The 17,008-nt window shown below is 40.1% G+C and overlaps 1 protein-coding gene across 2 annotated transcripts in view; it reads left to right on the forward strand.

The window, feature by feature from the left end:
• Positions 1 to 17,008, forward strand: part of EFCAB6 (EF-hand calcium binding domain 6) — a 306,925-nt gene that overhangs the window by 20,279 nt on the left and 269,638 nt on the right. Inside the window, exon 3 of one of the 2 annotated variants that reach the window (XM_001108976.4) lies at positions 12,100 to 12,245. The exons of the other annotated variant lie outside the window; for it this stretch is intronic. Coding sequence (XP_001108976.4) covers positions 12,107 to 12,245 — 139 coding nt within the window. The 5' untranslated portion in view covers positions 12,100 to 12,106. The remainder of the gene's footprint in view (positions 1 to 12,099; positions 12,246 to 17,008) is intronic. 2 annotated transcript variants of the gene reach the window in all.

A 17,008-nucleotide genomic window follows, 5' to 3' on the forward strand; every position in this document is an offset into this window, starting at 1 on the left:
ATTGTTAAACCATTTTGCAAACTCAAGTTATCCATTCTTATGGATTGATACACGGATTTTCTTATTGCCATATCAAATATATGACAACTTCATTACTCTTACCTGTTTACATAAGAATACACACAAATCACTCACATGCATGTAGGCAAATACATACACACACACACATTCTGGCACAGTTGGACAAAAAGCCAAGGATTAAATTCAGCGGAGTTTGGGTCTTGGCTTCACTGTCACTGAGTAAATTTGGCATTTTCTCTCTGGCGTTTAATTTTTCCACCTCTAAAAATATAGATAATAGTGTCTAACTCACAAGGTTGTCATATGGGTGATGATTAAATGAGATAACACCCAGTGCCCAGCAAAATAGATGCTCGTTTATTGCTAGTTGAAGCACCTAAACATAATGTCTGCAGCTGGCTTTCAACTTCATTTTGATATAAAGGAGGAAACTTTACATATTAACCTCTTTAAAGGCAAAAACTATAAACTCATACTTATCAATCAACTTCAGGTTCTTCTAAAGCACTGATCTCAAGCTTATTAAATACAGATGGCTGGGCCCCACCCCCAGAGAGTCAGTTTGTCTGGGTGGAGCCTGGAAATGTACATTTCTGAAAAAAGATCTCAAAGTGCTGGTTCAGGCACCACACTTTGAGAACCACTATTTTAAAGCTACATGCTTGCTTTCACGGCTCTTTGAAAAGGCATTTTTAAAAATGGAAAATAAATGCATTTAAAAACAATGGTATTAATAACAATAAAAAATCATGTTATTTCTGCTTGAGGAATCTACAAATGGAATAGCTCTTTCTCCCCTTCAGATGAACTGATGGATGGTGTCTGCTGGGAAAAGTCTTTAATCTGACCCTGGAGATAGAGTGATAGAGTTCACACTCTCACCCACTCTAGCCAGACAGGTACCCCACAGAGCAATGCTGAATTTCTCCAGGCTACAGTAGTATTAGTTGGAGATGCTGCAGGGATGCCTTGTGTTTTCCTTTTTGCCACATATTGCCATTTTCTTTAACATTCTGAATTAAATGGTGAGTGACTAGAGGGTCAGTGTGGGTTGTATTTCTCTTTCTCTTCCTAGACCCTAGCCAATGTGTGGCCTACAGTGTTTGCTGAAGAATGGATGGTTAAGAGAATGGTTGCTTAGAAAATGCTTATACCAAAAATGTTTAGGTAGAACACACAATAGGCTCCGTTTTCAGAACTATCCAGATTTGGCCCTTTGGAATCTTCATATTGTAATTGAAGTCTCACTAGCTTTTATGATCCCGCAATTGGTAGAAATTAGAACTAGAGGAGACCCAACAGGTCACCCGGACCACTCTCCCGCTGGAAGAGGATTATTCCCTGCAGTGTACTCTGTGGCATTAGGAGGAATTACTTTTCATATGATTATTTTTTTTTCATGCTGTCTTCAACTAAGTGTTTCTTGAATTGAATCACTTTGTATTCAAGTAATAAAATGCACAACAGGCAGTGCATTTCCGGGTGATTATCTTACTCCTCAGGTGGTGTAATAAGGCATGAGGCCAAAGCCCTGGCATGCCTTATTGTTATTAGGAAGTGAATTTATGGGTAAAATAAAGAGAACGGTTCTGTGCATCAGCAATCACTGCAACAAGGAATGCAGTAACAGTGGATGTTCCCCACGTGCTTAGAGAGCCGGGTAATGCGCGGGACTGAGTGTCCCCATCACACAACCCTGGGCAGCCTTGACTTTCGGCTGCTCTTAAGGAACGTGTTATTAATTTTGTAAAAAGAGACAGGAAAGCTTTGGTCATTGACAACCATGTGAACTTGATATCCGGGAAGAGCACGTCTCCTGGTTCCAGAAGAGAGAGGCTTAGTCTCTAGCCTTGGGACTCTGCAGTCATGTAGCCCAGGGCAAGTCACTGGCCTGCTCTGAACATTGATTTCCTCACCTATGATATGGGAAGAAGAATAACTGGGTGTGGGAAGAGTTAAATGATAACTATAAGTTTCATAAATATTAAGCACATTTCTTGACTCTGCGAGTCCCCAATAAATAATTGAGTTAGATAACGTATTTGCCTTCTCAAAATTCCTCATCAGGCTGAGTTTCTTGTCTCTTAATTTCTTCAATCTCGTTTTATTATTTCAGCTACACAGATAATTCCTGTCACTCTTGGTGCTCCTTCCTGGCCAAAATGTGCACATCTCTACTTCCCTTGCACGCACCCTTGACTTGTGGTATCACACTTGCCTGTCAAGACCCTGGTCCAAATTAAACCCAATTTTGTGCCTACCCATGCTGCTGAGCATGGCTGCAGAAAAACACACAACCACAGGTTCGTGTCCATGAACCTCAGATGGCTCTTACAGTTCCCTGGCTGTCACTTCACTTCTTCCACTCCCCGACTTGCCTTCTCTTCTAGACAGTGTTTCATTCTGTGTCCTGTGATCTCAATCCTAAGATACTTCTCCCCAGCCTCACTCACTGCTGATGACCTGACTTCCTAGTTCAAGGAGAAAACAGAATCAGAAGGGAGCTGCCACAAGCTCCCATCACCACACCCGAGTCCACGTTCTCCAGCTTCTCTTTTGTCACCATGAAGGCTCATCCTGCTGCTTGTCCATGAGATCCCATCTCCATTGGCCAACCGTGGGAACCAGCAAAGCTCTTCTTTCTCTCCTGCTGCGTTTCTCTTTGACCTGCTACTAGGTTGCTGTCACGAGTGTTCAAACACGCTGCTGATTCTCCTGTCTTGAAGAAATGTCTCCCGAGACGTCATCACACTGTCTCTCAGCTCTACTGTTTCTCCCCGTTACAGCAGAGTTCTTTCCAACTGCTGTCTCTATTTACTGCCACTCGTTCTCCTCTTCACTGTTCAGGAACTCACTTAGACAAATTCCCCCAACACTGTTACTATCAGGGTCCTCGGTGGTGCCTATAGGGCTCACTCAAACCAAAGCCCTTATTGCTGTGGCATTTGACACTCACCATCAACCCTCCTCCTTAGAACTTATTCTTCTCATGGTTTCTAGGACGGTGGCCTCTGGTCTTTCTCAGTCTCCTTTGCTGGTTCTTCTTCGTCTCCTTCAACGGTGAATGTTGGGGGACCCCAAGTCTCAGCCCTTTGACATTTTCTTTTTTTATACCTACTTTCTTGATGGGATTATCTCATATCATGCCTTTATATACATGATATTTTGGCAATTCCGAAACTTTTTTTTGAGACAGAGTCTCACTTCTATCACCCAGGCTGAAGTGCTGTGGTATGATCTCGGCTCACTGCAACCTCCACCTACTGTGTTTAAGCGATCCTCCCACCTCAGCTTCCTGCGTAGGTGGGACTATAGGTGTGCACTACCACACCTGGCTCATTTTTGTATTTTTGTAGTGACAGGGTTTTGCCATATTGCCCAGGCTGGTCTTGAACTCCTGAGCTCAAGCAGTCTGCCCACCTTGGCCTCCCAAAGTGCTGGGATTCTCAAACTTTTATCTTCAGCCCCAATCTGTCCCCTGAACTCAAACTCACGTATTCAGTGACCTATTCAGTATATCTACCTGGATACCCAACAGGCATCTTAAACTTGAATGTCTAAAATGGAAGTCTTGATCTTCTGTAAACCTGTTCTACCTGCAGTCTTTCCCATCTCAGGTAATGGCCATTCCATCCAACCTTTCTTTTGCATGCTGAATCAAATCTACCAGAGTATGATGGACTCCTCCTTCAGAATATGGCTGGAATCTGATCACTTCTCAATACTTTTACAAAAACCTCATGGTGTGAGCCACTGTCTTCTCTTGCATGGATTATTGCCGTAGACTTTTAATTGTCTTCATTTCCTCCCTTGCACCTGTAAGCCTATTCATGACATACGGCCAGAGGTATTCCTTTAACCCAGAGGCCAGATCATCTCCTCTGCACTAACCCCCTAAAGGCTTCACATGTCAGATATCACAGTAAGAGCCAAGCCTCACACTGGCCTGCAGGGCTGTCCTTCATCTGGCCGTTTGTTGCTTCCTTGTCCTCCTAACTGCATGGTTCCCCTCTTGGTCTCCTTTAGATCTTTGCTTAATGTCTTCTATTCTTCTCTGCTCCACTGGTCTCCATAGACCTGATTCACTTGTATGATTAATTTGTTTATTGTCTGCCTTCCATTTCTACAGTATAAGATCCACAAGGTCCAAGAGTTTACCTATTTTGTTCATTGATATCTGGACTCCTAGAAAGGAACTAAATAAATATGTGTTGACTGTGTGAACACATACCAACCTATGTTTTTCACTGTAATTCTGGAAGTTTACCTCTGTAATGATTCAATTCAGTTAAATTAATCCAGCCCAAGAAAGATGTGTATGGAATTGCTGAGGCTCTAGGGCTCCTATGGTATAAACCGTGGGATGGTACTTACCTACAGGACCTGCCACCCGACTGTGGCAAATAAGACAGGTCTCTAGACTATACAGTGCAAGGCAGAGTGGGTGCTTGCCCAGAAAGTGAAAGCAAAGTACTAGCCAATGTGGATTTCTTGCACATTAAAAAAAATTATTCTTCATTTCTTCAACCCTATAAACTTTGAGATTCTTTAAATTGAGGACTTCAGAAGCATCATCTAGTCTGATTCTGTATACTCGTATAGTGCCATCCACATCCATCTATTTTTGAATATTAAATAACTTTGCGCTTGCATTTAATACATGGAACCTGGTAGGAAAACTCTGTGTGTGTGTGTGTGTGTGTGTGTGTGTGAAGGTTAGCCAACTTAGGAGCCTCAGACAATTATGCTGTAAACTTCCTTGTAGAACTGGAACTTGGCCTTCTTATTTCATTCTTATGTTGAGAGTAGCCAAAAAGGAATGAATCAGACTAAACTTCCCCTTATTTTCTGAAACACTAATAAGCCAAACTCCTCATTGCCACAGATTGGCAGTATCTATGAGTTAAAAATCACGAAGGCATGTAACAGTGTGGTGACTGCTGAGCATTAGGCCTGCTGCAGTAGGAGCACAGCCAAGTTAGCTCTGACAGTGGGGACTTGGGCCTGGCTGATGGTAAGTAGGACATGGCTGTGACTCTCACTGGGATACATCTGGATGTCTTGCTTTTGCCCTGCTTCCTCTAAGGTCTTTGAGTCGTAATCTAAATAACTGTCAAGTAACCATATTGCCTTAGAAATTATTGAAAGGGAACCACCTTTGCCAAAGGTGCCCATGGGAGCAACGTCTCCCTTGGCTCACCCAGTGCTCTGCTGCTGCATCTCTGTCTTCCCCTTCCTCCTCCACCTTCTCTTTCTCTTCCTCCTTTTTTCTAATCATGATATAATTCATATACCATAAAATTTGCTTCCTTTTAAAGTATATAATTCGGTGTTCTTTTAGTATATTTACTAAGTTGTGCAACTATCACCACTATCTAATCCCAGAACATTTTGTCACCTCTAAAAGAAATTCTGTATCCATCAGCAGTCCCATTCCTCCCTTCTTCCAGCTCCTGGCAACCACCAATCTACTTTCTTTTTTTTTTTTTTTTTGCCCTTGCTTCCCCTTCCCCGCTGCCCACTAACCTACTTTCTGTCTCTAGATTTGCCTATTATGGACATTTTATATAAATGGAATGATATAGTATGTGGTTTTGGGGGTTTGCCTTATCATAATGTTTTCAAGGTTGATCCATGTTACTGCATGAATCCAGACTTCATTCCTTTTTATGGCTGAATAATAGTTCACTGAACAGATCTACCACTTTTTGTTTATCCATTCACCCATTGATGGAAGTTTGGGTTGTTTCCACTTCTTGTCTATTGTGAATTATGCTGCTATGAATATGTAAGTACAACTTTTTTTGGTGGACATGTGTTTTCAGTTCCTTTGGGTATATACCTGGAAGTGAAATTGCTTGGCCATATGGCAACTCTATGTTTAACTTTTTGAGAAATTCTCAAACTCTTTTCCAAAGCATCTGTACCATTTTACATTCCCACCAGTAATATGAGAATTCCAATATCTCTGCAATCTTGCCAATACTTGTTATTCTTTGTTTCTTTTATTATAGCCTTGCTAATGAATGTAAAGTGGTATTTCATTGTGGTTTTGATCTGCATTTCTCTATAACTGGTGATGTTGAGTAGCTTTCCATGTACTTACTGGTCATTTGTATATTTTCTTTGAAGAAATGTCTATTCAAATCCCTTGCCCATTTTTCTATTGGGTTATTTGTCCCTTATTATTGAGCTGTAAGTGTTCTTAATATATTCTGCATACTAAATCCTTATAAGATATATGATTGGCAAATAATTTATTCCATTCTGTGGGGTGTCTTATTTCTTTCTTGACAGTATCCTTTGAAGCACAAAAGTTTTAAAGTTTGATGAAGTCCAATTAATCTATTTCTTCTTTAGTTGCCTGTGTTTTTGGTATTGTATCTAACATGTCATTGTCTAATCCAAAGTCACAAAGATTTATACCTGTGCTTTATTCTAGGAATTCTGTAGTTTTAGTTCTTACATTTAGGGCTTTGATCTATTTTGAGTTAATTTTTGTGTATGGTGTGAGGTAGGGGCCCAACTTCACTTTTTTGTGCCATTTGTTGAAAAGACTTTTTTTTTTTTTTCCATTTGATGGTCTTGGCACTCTTGACAAGTATCAGTTAATGAAAATGTAAAAGTTTATTTCTGGTCTCTTAATTCTATTCCATTGATCTGTATATGCATACTTATACCAGAACCACACTGTCTTCATTACTGTTGCTTTCTATTAAGTTTTGAAATCAGGAAGTGTAAATCCTCCAACTTTATTTTTATTTTTCATGATTGTTGTGGCTATTCTGGGTCCCTTGCATTTGTATATGAATTTCAATATCAACTTGTCAATTTCTTCAAGAAAGGCAGTTGGAATTTTGGTAAACATTGGGTTGAAACTATAGATCAGTTTGGAGAGTATTGCCATCTTATTATCCATGAATGTGGGATATCTTTCCATTTATTCAGGTCTACTTCTTTCAACAATATTGTGTAGTTTTTAGTGCACAAATATTGTACTTTTTGTTTAATTTATTTCTAAATATTTTATCCTTTTGATGATATTGTAAATAGAATTGTTTCCTTAATTGTATTTTCAGATTGTTCATTGTAGGTATATAGAGATTTAACTGAGTTTCGTATATTGATCTTGTATCCTACAACCTTATTGAACTTGTTTATTAGTTCTAATAGTGTGTGTGTGTGTGCGCGCATGTGTGTGTATCTGTCTGTCTGCCTGTATTCTATATATACAACAATGTCATTTGCAAATAGAGGTAGGTTTACATCTTAGTCTCCAATATGGATACCTTTTATTTGTTTTTCTTGCCTAACTGCTCTGGCTAGAACCTTCAGTATAATGTTTAATAGGAGTAGTGAGAACAGACATTCTTGTCTTCTTTTTGATCTTATGGTGAAAGCTTTTGGTCATTCACCATTAAATATGACATTACTTGTGAGTGTTTTTTGGATGCCCTTTATTAAGTCAAGGAAGTTCCCTTCCATTCCTAATTTGTTGAGTGTTTATTTTTTTAATCATAAAGGATGTAGGATTTTATGAAATACTTTTTCTGCACTTAGTGAGATTATCATGTTTTTTTTTCTTGATTAATAATATGGTCTATTACATTAATTGATTTTTGTTTGGTCAACCTCCCTTGCATTCCTAGCATAAATTTCACTTGACCATGCTGTCTGATTTTTAAAACTATGTTGCTGGATTCAGTTTGCTAGCCTATTTTTGAGAATTTTCCCTATACTCATAAGGAATATTGGTTTTTAGCTTTTTTTTTTTTTTTTTTTGATGGAAGCTCACTCTGTGGCCCAGGCTGGAATGCAGTGGCGCAATCTCGGCTCACTGCAAGCTCCGCCTCCTGGGTTTATGCCATTCTCCTGCCTCAGCCTCCCGAGTAGCTGGGACTACAGGCACCCGCCACTGCGCCTGGCTAATTTTTTTGTATTTTTGGTAGGGACGGGGTTTCACCATGTTAGCCAGGATGGTCTCGATCTCCTGACCTTATGATCTGCCCATCTCGGCCTCCCAGAGTGCTGAGATTACAGGCATGAGCCACCAGGCCCGGCTACTTTCTTTTTTTCTAATGTCTTTTCTGGTTTTGGTATCAGGGTAATACTGGCTTCATAGGGTGTGTTGAGAAATGTTTCTTCTTCTATTTTTCATAAGAATTTGTGAAGCATTTGTTGAATTGTTATTTTCCTTTTCTTTCTTTCTTTTTTTTTTTTTTTTGAGATGGAGTCCTACTCTCTCACCCAGACTGGAGTGCAGTGGTGAGATATCAGCACTCTTTAATATCCACCTCCCAGGTTCAAGCGATTCTTCTGCCTCAGCCTCCCGAGTAGCTGGGATTACAAGCATGTGCCACCATGCCTGGCTAATTTTTGTATTTTTAGTGGAAATGGGGTTTTGCCATGTTGGCTAGGCTGGTCTCGAACTCTTGACGTCAGGTGATCCACCCACCTTGGCCTCCGAAAGTGCTGGGATGACAGGTGTGAGCCACCATGCCCAGCCTTGAATTTTTCTTTAAATGTTTGGTAGAATTTGCTGGTGAACTCATCTGGTCCTGGTTCTGGATTTCTTTTGCAGGAAGTTTTTTGGTTATTAATTCAATCTTTTTGTCAGAATTCTATCTAGATTTCTGTTTTTTCTTTAGTCAGTTTTAGTATCTTGTGTCTTCCTAAGAATATTTCCATTGTATCTAGGTTACCTAATTTGTTAGCATACAATTGTGTATAGTATTCCGTTATAATCATTTTTATTTCTGTACGGTTAATAGTGATGTCTCCTTTCATCACTGATTTTAATAATTTGAGTGTTTTCTCATTGTTCTTGGCCAGTCTAGCTAAAAATTTGTAAATTTTGATAATCTTTGAAAGTAACTAACTTTGGTTAGTTTTGTCTGGTTTTCTATTCTTGATTTCATTTACTTCTGCTCTAATCTTTATTGTTTTCTTCATTCTACTAACTTTGGCTTTAGTTTACTCTTGTTTTTCTAGTTTCTTAAGGAATAAACTTAGCTTAGTAATTTGAGATTTTCTTCTTTTTAAAATATAGGCATTAGCATCTATATATTTTCATCTAAGCACTGTTTTAGCTGCATCCTATAAGTTTTTATATGTTTTGCCTTCATTTTCATCCATCTAAAAGTATTTGCTAATTTCTCTTTTGATCTTTTTTGACTCATTGGTTATTTAGGAGTGTGTCATTTAATTTCCACATATTTGTGAATTATTCAATTTCTATTTTCATTCTGTATAGTTGGAGATTATACTCTGATAATTTCAATCCTTTTAAATGTATTGAGGCTTGTTTTATGCTCTAACATGTGGTTTATACTGGAGAATGATCCATGTGTGCTGAGAAGAATGATATTCTACTCTTGTTGGTTGGATGTGTTCTTTAGTTGTCTGTGAGGTCTAGTTGGTTTGTGGTGGTATTCAGATCTTCTATGTCTTTGTTGATCTTCTGTCTAGTTATTCTACCCATTATTAAATGTGGATATTGAGGTTTCTAACTATAATTATTGAAGTATCTATTTTCCAATTTAGTTAGTTTTTGCTGCACATATATTGGGGCTCTTGTTAGGTGCATATATGTTTATTTTTCCTTCACTTGCTCTTTCTCAAATGCTCTTCCTTTTTTTAATATAGATCTGAGTTTCTGACATGTATCTTTCTTTCATTTTCTTTTATTTCTTTCTTTTTTAAAAAATTTATTTAGAGACAGGGTCTCAGTCTGTCACCCAGGCTAGAGTACAGTGGCATGATAATAGCTCACTGTAACCTCAAATGCCTGGGCTCAGTGATTCTACCATGTGAGCCTCCCAAGTAGCTAGGACTACAGGTGCATGCCACCATGCCTGGCATATATATATATATATATTTTTTTTTTTTTGGTAGAGACAGGGTCTTGCTGTGTTGTCCGGGGTGGTCTTGATCTCCTGACCTCAAGCAATTCTCCTGCCTCAGCCTCTCAAAGCACTGAGATTACAGGCATGAGCCACTGTACCTGGCCTTTCCTTCTTTCTGAAGAATTCCTTTTAACATTTCTTGGAAGTAAATCTGCTGGCAACAAATTTTTCTCTCAATTTTTGTTTGCTCAAGAAAGTCTTTATTTCTCATTCACTTTTGAAGAGTAATTTCATTGAGTTTGGAATTCTAGGTTGGTGGGGTTTTTATTTCAATAGATTAAATATTTCACTCTACTCTTGTTTTCCTTGCATAGTTTCTGAAAATAAGTATGGACCACACTTTCTCGTTTCTTTGCACGTCTCATAAATGTTTGTTGAAAACTGGACATTTTATTTATTTATTTATTTATTTATTTATTTATTTATTTATTATTTTGAGACAGAGTCTTGCTCTGTTGCCCAGGCTGGAGTGCAGTGGTGTAATCATAGCTCACTGCAGCCTCAACCTCTCAGGTTAAACTGCTCTTCCCATCTCAGCCTCCTGGTGGCTGAGACCATGGGTGCATGCCAGCATGCCTGGTCAATTTTCTTTATTTTTATTTTTTTTGTAGAGACAGAGTCTCAGTATGTTGCCCAGGCTGGTCTTGAACTTCTGGGCTCGAGTCTTGAACTTCCTGCCTCAGCCGTCCAAAATGCTGGGATTACAGGGATGAGCCATCATGCTAGGCCCATGACATTTTAAATAATATAATGTAGCAGTTGTGGAAATCATATTCTCATCCGTTTCCATGTTTTGTTGTTGTTACTGCTTGTTGTTCATTTGTTTATTGAGTTTTCTAAACTTTATAAAGTCTGTATTCTTTGTTATATATGGCCACTAGAATGTGATTGGTTAGCTTAGTGGTCAGCTCATGGTTGGATAGAAATTTCCTTAAATGCCTGGAAACAGTAACTCCCAATTTTTGCTGAGGGGCTTTTTGTATTGGAGCATTCCTTCAACACTTAGCTAGGCCGTTTATAACTTTGTCTCAGCCTTCATTTCCTGCTTGTGCAGAGCTTGAAGGTCAGTTGGAGGTGAGAGGTTAGGTCCTTCTCAGGTCTCTCCTGAGCATGCAGCTCTCCCTGGGAATGGTTATAGCTCTGTGCACTGAGTGACTTCCTAGATTCCCAAGAATATGTGGGCACTTTTTCAAGTCCCTATTGATATCTCATTCCCCAGCTTTTCTCTTGAAGTTTTTCGGTTGCCTGTTATTTGCCCCGTTACCCACCTATTCAGGTTGCCATGATTTTAAACAACAATTGCCTCTGATTTCTTCTAACAAATGCCTCTTCATGATAGGCTGTGTTCACTGAGTGAGCTCTGAGTTCAAATAAAGACAGCCTTGGGAGTAGGATCTTTCAGGGAAACATCAGGTCAAATAATGATAATTTCCCGGTAAGGAGGCTTTGACAGAGCTCCCACCCTGTTCTGTCCACTCCGGTGACTGGCAGCCTGCTGGGTTTTCCCTGTGATTGCAGGCTCATGGTTTTCAAGGCTGCATCAGAGCTGGTGGGGTGGGAGAAGGCAGGTGAGGGGGAATGGGAATGAGGCAAGTTAAAATGCCACAAGGCATGTTCTTCATATTGAGATTCAGTCATTTTGGGAGAACAAATGCTCCCCAGATTGCTGTAAGCCTTTGTTAATTTATGGAGTTCTGAAAAAGATTGATTTCGACAATTTTTCCCGGTGTCCTCATTGATTTAATGGAGGAGAGGATTTTCAGAGGTCCTTACTCCACCAGTTTCGCTCCTGTCATCCCAGCTTTGCCTCTGACTGCATGTTGAATTTATACTGGGGCACTTCAAAAAAGCTCAGAAAATCCAAACTTTCTTCCCCTCACTGCCTACCAAAGAAGTGAGTCAGTGATAGTCAAGATGTAGGTGGATTTTTCTATCCAAAAGTCTCTTTATTTTGCCATTTTGAAGTTTACTGAATATGCTAAAAACAAGGAGTCCACAATGATGATTTTTATGTTCACTTTAAGAATAGTCTGAAACATCGGCAGAGCAGATTATGACTAGCATCATTTTAACACTCTCCAGCTGTCCTTTCAGAAAAGGAATAGATAGGAAATTGGCCACATTTGGAATGGATGCTTTAAGGTAACGTAATCTGTTTTCTTTTATATCACAGGGATTTAATGTGCAAAATGGCAATTATACCGGACTGGCTTAGGTCGCATCCTCACATGCGAAAATTTACACATTCAAGACCCCATTCTTCACCATGTAGAGTATATTCAAGGAATGGTTCCCCAGATATATTCAGATCTTCTTCAAGTGAGTATTCATGAGCACATGAGAACACTAGCTGTAGATATCACTTATGTGTATTTAATATGTACCAAGCTTAGTTCAAAGGATTCACAGGACATTTAATCCTCACAATAACTCTGTCAATTAGGCTCTATTTTTATCCCTATTTTCTATATGGGGAAATTGGGACACAGATTGATTAAGCTATTTGCCTAAAAGTTACAAGTTTTTAAGTGGTATGTGAGGATTTGAACCCAGGGCGTGTGATTCCAGAATTCAGTGGCTTATATATGTAAAAACTCACTCAGTAAATTAGTAGACTTAATTTTTTTTTTAGCAGTTTTAGGTGTACAGAAAAATTGAGTAGAAAACACAGGAAGTTCCCATACACCCCCTCACTCCTACCCCCAGTTTCCCCATAATTAACATCTCATATTAGTGTGGTACATTTGTTACTACTGATGAACCCATACTGATAACATTATTATTGCCTAAAGTTCAGAGTCTACCTGAGGGGTCACTCTTGATGCTGTAGATTGTATTAGTTTTAGATAAATGTATAAAATGCTATGTATTGATCAGGCACGGTGGCTCATGCCTGTTAATCCCAGCACTTTGGGAGGTTGAGGCAGGAGGATTGCTTGAGCCCAGGGGTTCCAGACCAAACTGGGTAACATAGTAAGACCTTGTCTCTACTAGAAATAAATACAAACAATTAGCCAGGCATAGTGGTACATGCCTAGAGTCCCAGCTACTTGGGAGGCTGAGGTGGGAGGATGGCTTGAGCCCTGGAGGTCAAGGCTTCAGTGAGTCATGATTGTGCCATAGCACTCCAGCCTGGGTGACAGAGTGAGACCCTGTCTCAATAAATAAATAAATAAATAAATAAATAAATAGACATCTTGGTTGCCTCCTTGTTTGGCAATTATAAGTGAAGCTGCCGTAAGCATTCGTGTACTGGTTTTTATATGGACATAGGTTTTCAACTCTTCTGGAGTTCTTACTAGTTTTAAAGGCAAAGAATTTGACGTTATTATTTTCCAAAAACATATGTCCTTTAATTTCATGTATTAGGTCCTTCATTTACTCATTCATTTATTCACAAACATTTTCTGAGTCATAACATGTGACAGGCACTGTAATAGGTGCTGAGAATAAAGAGATGGACCTGAGAGAAGGCCTGCCCTAGACAAGCTCACAGTCTAGACAGGGAGATAGAGAATTCAAGTAGCATGAGCCAAATATCATAAGATGCACTTACAAAGCACTGCATGAACACAGCCTGAGGAATCAGCGGGGCTCAGAGGGGCCGCTGCAAAAGAAGAAGTTGGGTTTATGAAAGAAGTTAGGGTTCGCCTTGTAATTGGGCGAAGCCATCCTAGTCATGCTGGACACTCCGGCTTCCTTGCAACTGGCAGGACCTGAACCACCCGGTCCCATGTATCTGCCAGGGAGCCTGCGAAATAGACTTCATTTCCAACAACCATGTGTCTACCCAAACTCAGGGGTCTGTTTCTAAGGAGAAAGAGGAGAGTGGATATCGGGGATTCGTTTAGCAGTTTTTGACATCAAAATACATCATCAGCAATAAATGCATTCCAGTTCAACAGCTTCATGTCTACAACATAATTCAGATATATATTTATTTAACTAACCTTCTGATCATACAAAGAAGACTAGAGTGAGGTGAGATGACTGGGTTAAAAGCTTTTCCTACTCTTTTTTTTTTTTTTCCTGAGACAGAGTCTTACTCTGTCATCCAGGCTGGAGTGCAAGGGCATCTTGGCTCACTGCAACCTCTGCCTCCCGGGTTCAAGTGATTCTCATGCCTCAGCCTCCTGAGTAGCTGGGATCACAGGCATGCACCACCACACCTGGCTGAGTTTTGTATTTTTAGTAGAGACAGGATTTTACGATGTTGGTCAGACTGGTCTCAAACTCCTGGCCTCAAGTGATCCATCCCCCTCGGCCTCCCAAAATGCCAGGATTATAGACATGAGCCAGCGCATCCAGGCTGTTCCTACTCTTAAGCTTCCTAATGAGTACCACCAGGTTACCTTTCAGGAAGCTTGCACCTTAGCACATTCCCACTCATGACCCTTATAAGTGCTCATTTCTAAGTATCCTAACACAGATTATCTTTTAAGATCTTGCCCATTAGATATGGAAAAATAACGTTCTATTGTGAATTTAATATGCATTTCCTCAATAGTAAGGTAAACTTTTATTCTCAAGTTTACCAGGCTTATGCCTTTTGCTTTTGTGAGTTGCCTGTTCATATCCTTTGCCTGTTTACCTAGTTTGGGTTGGTCTTTTTTAGTGACTAGTATGAGCTCTCTTTGTATTAAAAATGTGAACCTTCTATCTGCCTTAGTGCCACAGGTATTTTTCTTTTTTGTCATTTGCTTTTTATTTCTATTGGTGGTACTTTTTAGCACACTGGAGTGTTTTGGTTTTTTTGTGTTTGTTTGTTTTTGTTGTTGTTGTTGTTGTTGTTGTTTTTTTTTTTTTACCTTTTTTTCTTATTTTTTTTTGAGACAGAGTCTCGCCCTGTTGCCCAGGCTGGAGTGCAGTGGTGCGATCTTGGCTCACTGCAACTTCTGCCTCCTGGGTTCAAATGATTCTCCTGCCTCAGCCTCCTGAGTAACTGGGACTACAGGCACGCGCCACCACACCCAGCTAATTTTTGTATTTTTAGTAGAGATGGTGTTTCACCATGTTGGCCAGGATGGTCCCAATCTCTTGACCTCGTGATCCGCCCACCTTGGCCTCCCAAAGTGCTGGGATTACAGGTGTGAGCCACCGTGCCTGGCGTTTTTTTACTTTTTAAAAATTAAAGATATATTTGCCTCCCAGCACCACTTTCCTCTATAAGAGGGTGTCATCAGCAGTTGAGCTGGTCTCTTTTTCATGCATGCACAACATATAACTGTAAATATATACTTGTATAACTCATACATCAAATAAGCAAATAAATATTAGACAATTTCCTTTTTAAGTGTTTTTATCTTTGTGTTTCAGGTTGAATCATTTCTATAGACCTGAGTTCATATTCACGAGTTCTTTTTTCTAGCATGTACACTCTGCTACTAAGCAAAACAAGTGAATTCTTAACTTCTGATATTATATTTTTAATTTTTAGTTTTTTTCATGTGCTCTTTAAAAATACTTTCCATCTCTCTGCTGAAATTCCCTATATGTTTACTATGTTCTCAGCTTTTCCCTTTCATCTTGCTAACATGTTTCCCATTCTCAGTTTGAAAACCTGGTCATTTCTGCATTTGTTCTCTCTGTGAGTATTCTTCTGATGACTGTTTTTACCTTGATTAGGTTACCTTTTCTTCTTCACTTGTCTTGCAATTAAAAAAAAAATGTAACGCCAGATATTTGTGTTAAAAGCAGTAGAGTCAGAAGTCAGTACTATTTACCACCAGAAAGACAAGCCTCTTCCTCTCTCAGGCTTCTGGCGAGCTGAGCTCAGTGTAATCTCTCAGGTGAGCTGTGTCTTGACTTTGTTGCAGTTTCAGTTAAGTTTGGGTTTCCCCGGGTTTCATATGCTTGCCTTCAACAGGTCTTTGAGGTGTGAGCACTGGTGAGACTCCCCAGATCTCTCTGCTTTATAGCCCAGCTACCAGCTTTGCACATGGCGGGAAGCTCTCTCTCTGCTTTACCACCCACCTGCCATTTTGGGGGGATTTCTTGGGAGGTCTCTTTGTTCCCTAGCTCTGCCATGGCTTTCTGCACCTGGGAACATCTCTGCCCACCCTGTGGCCCTGACTTCAACCTGCAGTGGGCCACTGACACTTAGTGAAGGGCGCATATGCTTCGGAGGGTTCACCTGAGTTCTTGTTCCCTGTATTCAGCCTTTGGTAAACAGCTGCCCTGGACTTGTGCAAAACCCTGTGTGCTATGCTAGGGTGGATCACTCAGCTCTCCTGTAGCCCCAGCTTTTGGTGCAGTGCTACTTACGTGCACTGGGGGAAGGCCCAAGAGGGTGAGCGCAGACCTGCTCTGTGACCAAGGCCCTGGGAATCTCATCTGTCAGCCTCATGTGGCTGCTAATTACTGGGTTGTTTTCTTCCTCCCCTGCCTGTAATGAATTTGCGTTTTACCCACTGTGCCACAGGGCTGGAAGGAGTTATTCTTTTTTCTCTGATGAGTGGCTTGTCCTTTCCTGAATTGTAGTTTCTTTCCATCCTCAGATCTCTGGTGGGTTTTAAAACTATATATATATTTTAGCTTATCCTACTTGTTCTCATTGTTAGGGTGACAGTGACAGTCTGTTGTGACTTTCTGTATCCTAAGCGGATATAGAAAATTTTGTCAAATTGCCCTCCAGAAAGATTATATCAATTTGTACTCCCACCAGCAGGTTATGCAAGCTTGGTTACTGCTTTCATTTTCATCCTCAGACGTTGCATTAGGCACATGGAATAAAAAGTTTTCCTTCACGTATTTTAAAACAGTCTCAAATCAATATTTTCTGATTCTTTTAAATTACAATTATTGATTGCAAAGGTGGGGCTTCTAAGAAAGCAACTAAAAATATATATGAGAAGTCCAAGAGAGGATTTCAAGATGGAGGCGTACATGAACAAGAGGGATCCCCCTCTGACACTGGGGGCAGGAGGAGGATGTTCGGGCTGGTGGGCAGAGGGAGAAAGAGGGCTCACCGGCTGATTCTGAATCACACAGCTGCTGTGTGTGAATCAGCTGCTTCTGAGATTCTGAGTGACAGCCAGAAATGGAAGGGAAGCCCGAGTGCTTCCTGCATTTCTGAGTGTTCT

Source organism: Macaca mulatta, chromosome 10 (assembly GCF_049350105.2).
Source record: "Macaca mulatta isolate MMU2019108-1 chromosome 10, T2T-MMU8v2.0, whole genome shotgun sequence".
NCBI lineage: Eukaryota > Metazoa > Chordata > Mammalia > Primates > Cercopithecidae > Macaca > Macaca mulatta.